We start from the raw sequence: 14,816 nt of genomic DNA, 5'->3' as shown, positions 1-14,816 counted from the left end.
AGCTGTACAAGTCTGACTTTTAGTTTTTGTCATAACTTAAAAAAAATTTTTTTACAGCTTTTTATTTACAAGATATATGCATGGGTAATTTTTCAGCATTGACCCTTGCAAAACCTATTCCAACATTTCCCCTCCTTCCCCCCACCCACTCCCCTAGATGGCAGGTAGATCAATACATGTTAAATATATATATGTATACATATCCATATAGTTATTTTGCTGCACAAGAAAAATCGGACTTAGAAATACGGTAAAAATAATCTGAGAAGGAAATTAAAAATGCAAGTGGACAAAAACAGGAATGGAAATACTATGTTGTGGTTCACACTAATTTCCTAGAGTTCTTTTGCTGGGTGTAGCTGGTTCTCTTCATTATTGAACAAATGGAACTGATTTGGTTCATCTCATTGTTGAAGAGAGTCACATCCATCAGAATTGATTATCATGTAGTATTGTTGTTGAAGTATATAATTATCTCCTGGTTCTGCTCATCTCACTCAACATCAGTTCATCTAAGTTTCTCCAGGCCTCTCTAAATCATCCTGCTGGTCATTTCTTACAGAACAATTATATTCCATAACATTCATATGCCATAACTTACCCAACCATTCTCCAATTGATGGACTTCCATTCAATTTCCAGTTTCTGGCCACTACAAAAAGGGCTGCCACAAACATTCGTGTATATACAGGTCCCTTTCTCTTCTTTAAAATCTCTTTGGGATATAAGCCCAGTAGTAACACTGCTGGGTCAAAGGGTATGCACAGTTTATAACTTTTTGAGCATAGTTCCAAATTCCTCCATCCAGAATGGCTGGATGTATTCACAATTCCACCAACAATGTATCAGTGTCCCAGTTTTCCCACATCCCCTCCAACATTCAGCATTATCTTTTCCTGTCATCCTAGCCAATTTGACAGGTGTATAATGGTATCTCAGAGTTGTCTTAATTTGCATTTCTCTGATTAATAATGATTAATAATAATGATGTGACTAGAAATAGTTTCCATTTCTTTATCCAAAAATTGTCTGTTCATATTCTTTATCTGTCATAACTTCTTAAATGATTTCTTTCATTTAAATATCTCTGGCATCAGTGTAAACTTGCATTGACATATGTCAGAATTACAATATAGCATTGTTTCATGATGCTTTGTGAATTATATGCAAATACCATTTCTAATACTAATAAAAACCAATGCACAAACCTCTAAGTTTGGTGTCTACCAAGAAGATAAAACTGATATATCCAGAGAACAATATATTTATGAGTCTCAGGACTACCTCCTCTAGTAGCCTTTTTGGAAACAAAGTAGCCTTTTGGAACTATTCCCCTGTGGACAATAGTTTAGGGAAAACTAAGAGACACCAGTGAACAATTTAGCCAGCTTTTGGTTTTATCATTATAAGGATGATGAGATTTCTCTTTTTTTGCAGGTGGGGTCCCTTTTTGTATTCTTTAAACCCTAGCTTCTTAAACTGTGGTTCATGACCCCATTCATAACTGAATGGGGAAGTTGTAAAATTATGATTTATTATCAGTAAATGTTTGATTTATATACCTATTTTATATACCTTTATACCTGAAGTCACATTAAAAATTTCTCAGGTGAAAAGGGGTCACAAGTGAAAAAATTTTAAGAAATCTTGCTTTTAATTAAATTTAACATTTAGTTTCAACTTTTTAGCCTTAGGTATATGTGTCTTGTAATGCCAGAGAAACTGAGGCAAGATAGAGATTAGAGAGTATTAAGGGAGAGTTCCGGTTCTGACAGGGTGAGGGGAGGCATGAGAGGAGGAACCCCAGAGATGGGGAGAGGCATCTTATAAGATGGTATCTGATATTCTGGTAGCTTGGGATGGGGAGAGGCATCCTGATATTCTAAAACATAAGATCTTTTATCCTTATCAAATATTCTGATAAAGAAGGAGGGGAGGTTTTACAGGACTGAGCTTTGAGCTGAAGCAAAGAAACTGAGTCAGGACTGTGTCAGGATAATTAGGGAGACTGAGAATTGTGGCATAACATTCCATACTCTCTCTCTTCTGAATATTCAAATCATTTAAGTATCTTCCTCTAGAAGGTCTTAGCACCATAATTTTGATCAATACTATGTAAAGCAAATAAACCAAACTAAAACTAGAAACATGCAAGGTCTTATGGCAAGAACCAGTCTCTCCCTGATAACCCCAGAATTATTAGTATCAAACAGCATACCTCCTTTAGGGAGACACACGGACCTCCCTGTTCAGGTCCTCTGCAGTTTGGGGAGTATCTCAGCTAGAAAATCCAGTTTGAAATGGACAGTTAGATCTGTGGTCATTTGTACATTAAACTCAGCCTCTTCTGAGTAGCAGTGCTCAAGACGGTCTTGCTGCTCATCCTAAGAGGGGCACCTCAAGTCTGTCAGAGACTCCAAAAGAGGGAAAAAGTGGGGCGTAGAGTAGTAGCACCACCTGTTCCCTCTCGATAAAACAGGAGCTGCTACTAGGAAACAGATTTCTGAGTAAATTATGCAGTTAGACCAAGGTAGGCAATCCGAACTAGTATATCAATACTGCAAGGTCTGCTGAAATACTAATTAAGGAACTGGGATAACAGGCGTGGAGAAACAGATTAGAGAGACTGCCAATCCCGGGACAGGTGTCTGATTTCTGATTGTTTTTAACAAATAATCCCCAAAAATGAGTTTGCCAGGGCAATTCCAGCGGAATAAAGGATTTCAAAGTTAAAACATAGCCAGAAAATCATAGTTAAGTAAATTTTAGCAGGAGTAAAAACGAAAAAGACTGTTTAAAACAATTTCCAATTCAATCTGAACTAATGAAATAGGGGGCAGGACAGAAATGCCTAAGAAAAATACATCAGTTTTTCCCAATTTTCTGACCAGTTTCAACCAGTTTCCTTCCTCCCCCCCCCCTTTTTTTTTAATACGGAAAAGAAATTATCAAATGACTATTCCACATATAAATCCCAAGAGTGAATCACAATTCCTATATATAACAGACTAGTACAATAAGTTCCCTAAAAATGCCTCAAACATACAGCAATAGTTAAACAGTTTTAACAAATCCCAGTTTTAACAAGTCTTAAACACATTGATAGTTAAAATTTTAACAATAATTCAACCACTCCCCCTCTCCCCCAGGAAACGTTCTGTCCATGAAGGGGATGAGAGTGGCCATGCTGCCTGATGGTCCATGTCTCAGAAGCAAGTCAATACTTGTAATTTTGACCGAAATCTAGAACAAAAAACACAAATCTAACAAGGTTAAACAGACTGATACAAAATGTGGAGACCAGTATGAATTGACCAGCAGCTTCCCAATAGATAAAATGAGTTAGGCTTTTGTCCTTTCATTAGTTAGAAACCTTAAAAAAAAAAAAAAAAAACTTTGATATCCACACACAATATCCAGTAACAAATAGATGATCAGACTAAATACTTATTTGCCCAAGTATTTAGGATATAATGACTGGAAACAGCAAGGTATGACATAATGGAATTGCATTAACAGTTTCTTATTGACCATTGCTCTGATCATAGAAATCAGTCACAGGAGGAAAAAGTGCAGGTTCACAACCATAACATAAGCAGTTAAAACTTAACTTTCAACAACGATAAAATAGCTTTAATTCATTTTTACTCCAGTTAATTATCCCACTAACTGTCAGAGGATGGAGCTGTAAAACTCCCAAATAGCATTAATTATGAGTCCAAAGAATTTTGCTTCTAATAACATGTTCTATTAGCTGAAGTTTCAGATAAAACCTAAACAGATATTTACCATAACCTTATATTTATAACAATAAGAATTTGTCTCAGTAAGTTCACTTATTTCATATCTAAGTAGATGTTCCCATAAGTGAACATTATACATACAAATCAGTTTGCTTTTAAAGATACCCAATACATAGACAGATATTCCAAATTACATGTTGTCCATAACAGAAACATTTTCAAAAGGACAAAAACATATTTTCAGAGGCTCTTCAAATGACTTTAGAATATCCTATACAGAACATCATAATATCACATAAAAGAATCCAAGAGATTCTTAAAAATATTAAACTTAGAGAAATACCATAACCTCATATTGATAACATAATTGATTTCAGTAAGTTCACAAGTTATCTATTCAACAGAAATTATTTTCAAAAAACAAGGAAAAACTATTACTTTCAGAAGCCCTTTAATGATGGGCATAACCTCAGGATACAATCAATTAAACTTATACAGAATACCCAATTCTACAGAAAAGAATCTGAAAGATTCTTTAAAATATCCTTTAAATCTTTAGAAACAGTCCTACCAAATTATAGATCAATTAACTTAAAATCGGGTCTGTCTCTTGAAATTTGGAGCACACTTAGTGTGTGGGGGGGAATTCTATGTGGTTGCCCTTCCCCCCACGCCGCCTCCCAAGAGGCAGAGGGGAGAGAAGGTAAGCTAACCTTCATCCCAAACTAACTATGTGGTTTGTAGCTGGAGTAGCAGAGAGCAGTGTGAGTGAGTTTAATCTTCATCTTGGAAGACAAACGATCCACCCAACATTTAAAATAGCAGAAAGTAGTGGGGTGAGGGAGGATTTCACATGGTTCACATGGCTACTTCTTCTAATGGACTTTTCCTAAGTTCCAACTTGGCCAGTGTGGAAGCCTTTAGAAAAGTCAGACCCTAATTGGAGACACATGACCTCTTTTAAGTAGGTTAACAGAACTTCAACAAGTTCTTAAGATTTTACTTTTCTGTGGCTGAAATGGAAGTGTGTACCATTAGGTACCGGTCTGCCTGGAAACTGCTCTTTCCCAGAGGGTCTGGGAAAAAATCCAGAGGGCCCGCCACTCCAGGCCAAGGATTCAGATCTGTAGCCACCCTGAGGTCTAAGGGGGACACCCGAAAATCTCTTATCTCTAATTCTGCTCATTTTCTAACATCTTGGTGGGAAGCCTCCAAAATGTAATGCTGGAGAAACTAAGCCAAGATAGAGATTAAAGAGTATGGAATAATTTATTAAATGGGAGAGATTTACTGGGACCAAATGGATCCATGGTTTAGTCCCAGGGCTGAATGAGACTACTGTCTCCAAGAATCCAGCCAACAATGTGAGTTCTCAATGACCTATATACACATTGCTCAGACTCAGGGGGAATACTGAGACAGGAGGAGTCAGGGTACTGAGAGCGGGAAGGGACTCTGATAGAGTGAGGTGAGCCTCCGGGAGATAAGATGACATAATCAGGGGGAGTCATCCTGGACATGGGGAAAGGCATCTTGCTAAGACAGTATCTGACACTCCAGTAGCTCGGGATGGGGAGAGGCATTCTGATATTCTAAAATATAAGATCTTTTATCCTTATCAAATATTCTCATAAAGAGGGAGGGGAGGTTTTGAAGGACTGAGCTTTGAGAAGCAGGGAAACTGAGTCAGGACTGGGTCAGGATAATTATGGAAACTGAGAACTGTGGCATAACAGTCTTTGCTTATTTTACCAGCATACCCAGAAGCAGGTGGAGAAGGTCCTGGGAGAAATAACTGATAGCAAGAATAAACTGGCCTATGAGAAAGGGAAGCTTCAGGTACAAGATTTGTCTAACTTTGTTTTCATAAATATTTTTTCTCTCTAAACAAGCTAATTAAATCCAGCTGTGAATGTTTGTGGTTTTCCAATAATTGTCCTAATTATTGTTTTTATCATTATTATCTTGGTTTTTTGCTTGTTTTTTAAAATGTTAATATATTTTCCTCTAGCATGAATGCAATAGGTTTGGCATTCATTTACTTATTCAACAAGCATTTATTACAGGTTTCTTACATACTAGATATTGTGTAGCTACTGAGGATACAAACAAAAGCAAAAACAACCTTGCCTTTAAGAAATTACATTCAATTGTTGTGCATAGTATATACATTCATATAGTTTCAGGGAAAAGGGACACCAACAACTGAGGGAATTAGGGAAAGCCTCTTGAAAGACAGGGAATTGTACTGAGTCTTGAAATTGTACTGACCAAGAGTCAAAGGTCAAGAAGAAGAGCATTATGAAGGAAGGAATGTCTTGTACAGGGAAACCTAGGTGAACTAATTTGAATGAAACAGAATATATGAAGAAAAGTAAAAGAAAAATTGGAGCCTAAAAAGGACTTCAAATGCCAGAGACATTCTTAGAGAGAACTGAAAAAAAAAGCAGGAAAAAAAAAGAAAACTGACACAGAATTGTAAATATCAATTTGGCAGCTATACTGAAGATGTTTTAGAGTTAGATCAATTAAGTTAAGTCTGAGGGAGATGATGAGGATCTAAACTAGAGTGGTTGCAGTATGTTGAAGGATACTCAATGTTAGAGATGTTAAAAAGAAAGGATTGATAAGTCTTGAAAATTGATTGTTTATGGGAACCTAGGATGAAAGAGAGTGAATATTCTAAACACCTAAGTTGTGAAGCTTAATGACTAAAAGGATAATGGATCCTTTAACAGAAATAGGCATCCCTATTCAAGAGAAAGAATGATAATTGCTAACATTTATTGCATTTTAAGATTTACAAATTGATTTCCTCATAACTACTCTTTACAGTTGATAGTTTTATTGTGTAATGCTGGAGAAACTGAGGCAAGACAGAGATTAGGGTTTTTAATATTTTAATAGTGAAGAATTTGGACTAGCTATGCCAGCTGGATTGGACTTTTGTATCAAAGCAGCAGGCAACCAGAAAGTAATTACAGAGACTTTTTTTTAGGGCTCCAGCTATCAGGAAAACAAAAGCAAGGGGTGGGGCAGAGCACTGGGTAAGTGGAAATTCCAGGAAAGGACCATAACTTTTAAAATTCTGACAGGCTGGGGGTCGAAAGCAGGAGACAGGAAGTCTGATACCAGGAGATACCCAAGTATTTAAGATAAGTCATCTGTAGTTTTATGACTCTTTGGAATGTGAAAGTGGTCAAAGCTTCTGGGCCCTAATTTTCTCAGTCCTAATGGCCTAGAAGGGGAGATGGCCACCAGGGAAACTGAGGCAGAACAATTCAGGGAAACTGAAGGAAACTTAGGTATTTCAATTGTGAGGTATTGCCTCACATCTTTAAGATTGGCTAATATGACAGAAAAAGAAAATGACAAATGTTAGAGGGAATGTGGGAAAATTGATGTATTACTGTATTGTTGGTGGAATTGTGAACTGATTCATCTATTATGTAGAGCAGTTTGGAACTGTATCAAAAGCTATGAAACCATAAAACCAAAAAAAAAATTTTTTTTTTGACCCAGCAATACTACTATTAGGCCTGTATCCCAAAAGAGATTTAAAAAAACAAAAATGAAAAATACTTATATGTACAAAAATACCTATGGCAGCTCTTTTCTGATGGCTAAAAATTGGAAATTAAAGAGGAGATCCATCAATTGGAGAATGACTGAACAAGCTATGGTATAGGATTGTGATAGAATATTGTTGTGCTATAAGAATGAAGAGCAGGATGCTCTTCAGAAAAACCTGGAATAACTTACATGAACGGTTGGCAAAGTGAAATCAAAACAGAATCATTAGTGTTATAGGATGATCAACTGTGAATGACTTGTATATTCTCAGCATTACAATAACCCAAGACAACTCTGAAAAACTTATGATGAAAAATGCTAAGTATCCCCAGAAAAAGAAGTGATGGAGTCTGAATATAGATCAAAGCATATTTTCTTTTACTTTTCCTATTTTTCTGTTTTTTTTGGGGGGAGGGCAATTTGGTCTGTTTTTTTCTTTTGCAATACAACCAATATGGAAATACATATTGCATGACTGCGCAAGTATAATTTTCTATAATTGCTTGCATTCTTAATGATGGGGGCAGAGAGCAAGAGAATTTGGAACTCAAAATTTTAGAAATGAATGTTAAAAATTGTTTTTGCATGTAATTGGGAAAAATAAAATAGTATTTTTTTAAATTAAAAAAAGTAAAGTGGGTGGCTTTAAAAATAAGCTATTTTACAGCTAAGCTTTCTTATCCAGAATATATCTATTAACCTAGCCATTATTTAACTACAAACCTATTATTAGCTAGACATATTTGTAAAAGAAAAATTTTGGAATATTTAAATAACATAAGATTATCATTAGAATGTGAATAATTTTTTAATCTAATGATTTTACTGGTGTCAAGAAATGTGGACCGAGGATACTCAGAACTTTGGAAAACATTATAAAGTATAACTGATCAATTAGAGGAAATGTTAAAGTCAAGTCCATATATAGAATCCTTAAAAATATTTATATACTGAAGGATAGTTTAATGGACTGTTTATCCAACTTCACATCATTACCCAGATAACTGACATTCCTAATCCATTTTGGTTTTCTTCTGTTTTGTTTGGTGGATTGTTAGGTGGAGCTCTTTAAGTAGCTATTGAATAATTATAAGTAATTATATATATATATATATATATATATATATATATATATATATATATATAATTACAATTAATAAGTAATTATAAGTGCTTTGAATTACAGATCATCAGTAAACATCTTTCACTTCTGAATGAGGGAATAGACATTTTGTTCAAAGCTTTCAAAACTCCCCAATTAGGAATTATGTACATAGGATAAAGCAATTGGAACTTTCTCAGACTAAAATATTAAGAAGCCTAATAGGATAACCACCTGGTTAATATAAGAGAAGGCTTAATCCCCAGAAGGCACATTCACTATGCCCTCTTTCTTTAGAGTGAGAGAAAGAGGAAATGAGCTCTGCCTGGGACAGTAACTTCTTGGAGCATCACAACTCTAGAGGAAACTGGGATAGGGTGAAAACTGGGATAGGATGTGGGGCTGTACCCAGCCTGAAGGAAAATGGACTGGCATCCAGCACTGGGCAGTTTGGTACTTCCTCAAAAATCAGTTCAGGCAGGATCTGAAATTTTGTTTAAGAAAAATTTCCCCAACTTATTGTTCCTAGCCACCAGAAGACTCAAAAATGTGTGTGTGTGTGTGTGTGTGTGTGTGTGTGTGTGTCTGTGTGTGTCTGTGTGTGTCTGTGTGTGTATGTGGGGGACAAGCTAACAAGAAACTGAAGTAGAGAGGAGAGTAAAGATTTTAATTAAAAGATTCAAATTTTAAAAAATCATTGAAAACCACATGACTAACCACATGTCAAAAGCCTTTGACAAATAACAGTACTCATTTGTGTTTTAAAAAAAATTCGACAGAGGCATAGAGAGACCTTTCTTGATGTCATTCATAAAGAGTAAAAAATATTGAAAAGTATCTACAACCAAAAGTAAGCACCTATGCAATGACAATATTGCTAGAAGCTTTCCCAATAAATAGAGGATAAAAGCAAGGATGCCCAATCTCCCTATTATTCAGCATAACAAGCAATAGAAGAAAAGAGATAGTAAAAATGGAAAGATAAGTAATGAGGAGATAAAACTATTACTGTTTGCTGATGACAAGATGACTTACATAGAAAATCCTTAAAGAAATAAATAACTGGAAGAATCGTCAGTGTTCATGACTAGACTATGCAATAAAAATTACAATAATGCCAAAATTTATTTAGCAATTTTAATGCTATACCAATCAAGCTATGAAAGGAATAGTTTACAAAATTAGATTAAAAAACTATCACTACTCATTTAGAGAAACAAAAGATCTAGAATAGCAAAGGAAATAATTAATTTTTGGGGTGAAGAAGGAATAGCACTTTCAGATCTCAATTTATGTTATGAAACCAATAATCAAAGACATTTGCTTGTTTTTTTTTTTTTTATAAAAAAAGAAAAAGACCAACATTGTACATGTATAACTTGTATATGATTGCCGACTATCTCAGGAAAGGGGGAAAAGAAGGAGGGAGGAAGAGAAGGGTAGGATTGGATTTAGAACATTTTTTATAATGTAAAATGTTAAATTTTTAAAAAAGCAAATCAATAGAACAAACTAGACAGAGAATTCAAAGCAATAGAATGCAGTAATCCAGTATTTGATAAACCTCAAAACAAAAATTAATTAGGAAAGAATTCCCTTTCTGATAAGAATTACTGAGAAAACGAGAAAGAAATTTGGCAGATATTAGGCTTTCACAGTTGTAGAATATAGCAAAACATTAATATTAAAGATTATATGTGACCTTATTATTAAAGCTCATACTATACAAAATTGTAGCAGAAGCTTACCTTATAGCTTTTACAGCTTTGCATTTGATATATGTTCTTAAGATGCAACTACAAAAAATATTTTTGACTACATAAAATTGAAAGGTTTCCACACAAATAAAATTTATTCATCTAGGATGACAAGGGAAGTGGTAGAAGAAAAGAATATTTCTATCACATTTCTCAGGTAGGGCATGCTATCCAAGATATGTTTACAACCAAATATGTATAGATCAAAAGCCATTCCCTGATCCATAAATGGTCAAAATATACATTAGAGAGTTTTTAAAAGAATTGTAAACTCAATAACCATATGAAAGAATGTTTCAAATCACTAATAAGAGAAATACAAATCAAAAATAAGGTCGTGGTGCAGTGGGATAGAGCACCAGCCCTGAAGTCAGGAGGACCTCAGTTCAAATCTTGTCTGAGATACCACTTCCTAGTTGTGTGACCCTGGGTAAATCACTTAACCCCTATTGCCGCAGCAAAAAACAAACAAAAAACAACCCTAAGGTGTCACTTGACAGCCATCAAATGGGGAGGGGGGAAATTACAAAAAAAAATGAATAGCCAGTTTTGGAAAGGTTGTAGGAAGATGGACACACTTCCTTGTTGGTGAAGCTATAAATCAATACAGCTATTTTGCAAAGCATTTGGGAATTATGCAAATAGAGTGGCTAAAATGTCCATACTCTTTGATCCAGAGATTCTACTTCCAGGCATGCAATCCCAAAGAAGTCATTGAAAGTGTTTTTTTTTGTCCCTCTGAGATAAACTTGGTTTATCCTGCAAATAAGTTCTGTATCCATAATTATTTCAGGCAGTGGACTATGAACTCCTTAAGAGCAGACACTGTTTTTTGCCCTTATTTACATTCCCAGTACTTTGCACAGTTTGAGGCATACAGATAAATCATGAATTGAGCACAGCATTGGTAGGAGGGTGGGCTGGATTACTTTTAGGAAATTGCAAAGTTGTTTTAATGGCCCTAAACTTTGGGTTCATCAAATAAATGCACATGGCCCATCTAATCTAAACTAATAGTTTATTTGCTGTGTGTCAGCAAAATATAGAATACAACTGCTTCTGAAAAATTTAATCTTTAGTTACAAAAAAGAAGAAGGCTATATACATTAAAGATCTGCTTTGGAAGGAATTTTAAATTAACCAGTAGAGAGGGTAGTTCTCTATATTTGACAGATTGTTCCAGTCAAGCTTTCTTGATATGTTGACCTGAATATGTCTTCATAGCTCCATATATCTTAAAAAAACTGAACCCATATATTTGTTTTTTTTAATAACTTTTTATTGATAGAACTCATGCCAGGGTAATTTTTTACAGCATTATCCTTTGCATTCATTTCTGTTCCGATTTTTCCCCTCCCTCCCTCCACCCCCTCCCCCAGATGGCGAGCAGTCCTTTACATGTTGAATAGGTTACAGTATATCCTGGATACAATATATGTGTGCAGAACCGAATAGTTTTCTTGTTGCACAGGGAGAATTGAATTCAGAAGGTATAAATAATCCGGGAGGAAAAACAAAAATGCAAGCAGTTTATATTCATCTCCCAGTTGAACCTATATATTTGTTGAAAATTCATTTGTATAGTCTTTGCTTAATATTTGTTTATATTTAGTAAAAGTTTTGGACTTTTAAATTTCATTTCTTTAATCTCTCCAGGTCTAGGATTTCCATTTGGAAACTTGTGCATCAAGCACAAAACAATTTCTGAATTATTCTGAAAATAGAGTCCTAAGTTCTGTTCTTTTGGGATTCAAAGACAGAAAGGGTGCATGTGGTTCCTAGAAGTTTAGTTTCTAGAGAAAAATACTAATAAAAGGAAATATCTATACTTATCAATTTCTCATTTTGGGGAACTAGCAAGTTGAATCAGCTTTGTGTTTTAGTGATACCTCTTCTTGATTCTTTTATCTAATCTGTTAGAATTTGCAAATTCTTCAAAAATAGAGATTGTATTCTTACTGCCTAATACAATGCCTGGCACCTAGGAGATGTTTAATAAATGTTTTTAAATTCATTATTTTAATATTTGTCTAATCTACCAATGGTTCAGTATATGACTACATACAAACATGTTACATATTAAACCAATTATTACTTTGTTTCTATATACATATATATTTTTGGCTACGGCCAACATCTTCCATTTCTCTTCTCAGATAAAGTAGTCACTTGACTAAAGTTCAGCTCTGAAGTTTTATTATAGTGTTAAGCCTGGGCTACCTAAAGTCTACACCTGTGGAACACAAGCTCTAGTAAGTTCTGCAGAAGGGCATTAGCTTTAGTTTTTTTGTTTAAGAACCAGTCAATCTGAAGATCAGCTCAAGTATGTACTCGGTTGGCCACCAGGTAGTGATAATATTTTAGCCATATAGAGCCATACAAAAATGCAGAATTGACCTCAATCTTTTAAGACCCCCCCCCTTCTGCTTCCACAGTAGCATAGAAGCAAAAGAGGAGGCAGAAGACACCAAGTATCGTACTTTTTAAGACGACTCACAAGTAATTAATATTGATATTATTATTTTCAAAGTTGCTTCTTTCCAAACACTGTCATATTGATATATATATATATATATATATATATCATATTATATTGATATACTACTGGCAGAAGAATTGATGCATATAATTATTGACATTTCACCATAAATAAAATCCAAAGATGTTAAACATTTCACAACTAAATGAGACGTCAGCTTCTTGGAGAGGTAAATAAAGGATTTGGCAGAGTTGGTTCCATAATGTTCCCAAAGACAAGAAGATAATTTCATAATATGATTTACTTGGTTTTCTCAAATTTCAGAGGTTATAATGACCAAAAGCATAGAGATCACCATAAAAATAACTGTAGCTTATATACAAATGTCTATCAAAGAGGATAATAAATGTTATATGAAGAACTTAATAAGATACTCAAAATTGAGTCAACAATATACTATGATATTAGATAACTTCACTGTGAAATCAGAAATAAAGGAAAAGGTAATTTGAAATCAAGGAACAAAATAGAGAAAAAAAGACATAAAACTACTCAGAAAACTTACATCTATATATCATCAGGTGAAATAAGTATAGACTATATTTGTATCTGTCTTTCACAGACATTGGCGTTTATAATCACCTACATTAGATTTCCAAAATATTACTTACACAGGTATGTTGAAGTAGAGATAATTTCTATAAAATATCAAATATGAATATATATTTAAGTTACTTCAAGCTAAACTTATGACAAACTTTAAAAATCTATGTTATTTCCATGTATTAAAAAATACATTATGTAAGAATATCAAGGATTCTCCATATGTTCCCAGCCCTCTAGCTTGATTTCTCACTTTCAACTTCTTTCTCTCTTTTCAACCTTTTTTGTAGTAAGAGTTGAGGGTTCGTGATGTTTCTGTTAACTATTTTCTGTTTTCCTCTAGACAAAAGTTAAACAGCTACAAAAAGAGATAAATTCTCTTGCTGATACTCGTTCAGAGAATGAGGATCTCCGCAAGTTGAATAAGGCCTTGGAAACAAAATATGCTCAGGTACAATTGGTGCTTGAAAAATCAGGTAGCTGCTATAGTATAATTTCTTAACTGATATCATACTCTTTCAGTGAAATTAGTGTATTAGAACCTAATGCCATTAAATTTTTTTGTTTATTTGTTATAGGCAAACTTGGAACTTACTAAAAATAAGATAAACCTACAAAAGACAAAAGCTCAATTGAAAAAGGTATGAAAATATTATTTATAAACCTATTAAATATACCAACAAGTAGCATTGTATGGCTTTGGGAGTCATGCATGTAGGATGTTAAATATCAGTAGTTTGTGTTCTTAAATTAAAATACAAATAGCCATTAATACAAATATATTTTTGGTTCACTCACATGATAGCTTTATTGGACTCCCAAAAGAAGTAATACTTAAAGCTTATTTGACTTAAGACATTTTCTTTGTCAGTACATTGAATCTGTGTGACTCTGGACAGAGAAAAATACAGATTCCTATTAACAAAGGACTGTTTTGTACTTGGTCATATACTTTTTTTCTCTCTAGGAAAGAAAAATATTAGCACAAGGATAATATGATCCAGATTTTTTGAATATGTAGAGGAGAAAACACCTCCAGTAATGGGTTCTCTAAGGCAAATAACAATCTTCGGTGATCACAGAAGTACCAATGAGACATTTCAACATACAGGAAAAAATTGAAATCAAGTTCTCACTCTGATACCATTAATTGTAGGACTTTGGATAAACTATTTCTTTAGATTATTTCATTATCTGCAAAATAGAGGTAACAATACTTGTTGTACTCTGTAAGTCATAGTTTTGTTCAATTTGACAAGCATTTTACTTGTGTTCGAGGAACCTTGTTAAGTGCTTGCATATAAATTACTCCTTGCCCTTAATGAACTTACATTCTACTATATGGAAAGAAATATATACATAAAAGCTACCAAAAATGTAAAAAGTTATATATAAAGGAGGCAGATCCAAGATTACTGAGTAGCAGAAAGTACAGCTGAGTTTTCTGCCATACCTTCTCCAAACAAAAAAATGCACCAGTCTGAGTACTAATTAGGAGAGACAAGGGAAAAAAAACCCAAACATCATTTTTCTAAATTATGTCAGCATAGGGAAATAGA

At 34.2% G+C, this 14,816-nt stretch overlaps 1 protein-coding gene and 1 long non-coding RNA gene across 2 annotated transcripts in view; one reads left to right on the top strand and one right to left on the bottom strand.

Annotated features, from left to right (window-relative positions):
• The window catches only part of CCDC150 (coiled-coil domain containing 150), a 99,488-nt gene that overhangs the window by 32,197 nt on the left and 52,475 nt on the right, over nucleotides 1–14,816 (top strand). Inside the window, exons 14-16 of the mRNA XM_051985970.1 lie at nucleotides 5,499–5,582; nucleotides 13,601–13,708; nucleotides 13,836–13,898. Of these exons, the coding sequence (XP_051841930.1) occupies nucleotides 5,499–5,582; nucleotides 13,601–13,708; nucleotides 13,836–13,898 (255 nt within the window). The remainder of the gene's footprint in view (nucleotides 1–5,498; nucleotides 5,583–13,600; nucleotides 13,709–13,835; nucleotides 13,899–14,816) is intronic.
• LOC127554446 (uncharacterized) overlaps nucleotides 1–14,816 on the bottom strand; it is a 40,865-nt gene that overhangs the window by 21,959 nt on the left and 4,090 nt on the right. The window lies entirely within an intron of this gene.

The sequence above is a fragment of the Antechinus flavipes genome, chromosome 3 (genome assembly GCF_016432865.1).
Source record: "Antechinus flavipes isolate AdamAnt ecotype Samford, QLD, Australia chromosome 3, AdamAnt_v2, whole genome shotgun sequence".
NCBI classification, from domain to species: Eukaryota; Metazoa; Chordata; class Mammalia; order Dasyuromorphia; family Dasyuridae; genus Antechinus; species Antechinus flavipes.
This window is presented reverse-complemented; position numbering and strand designations above follow the sequence as displayed.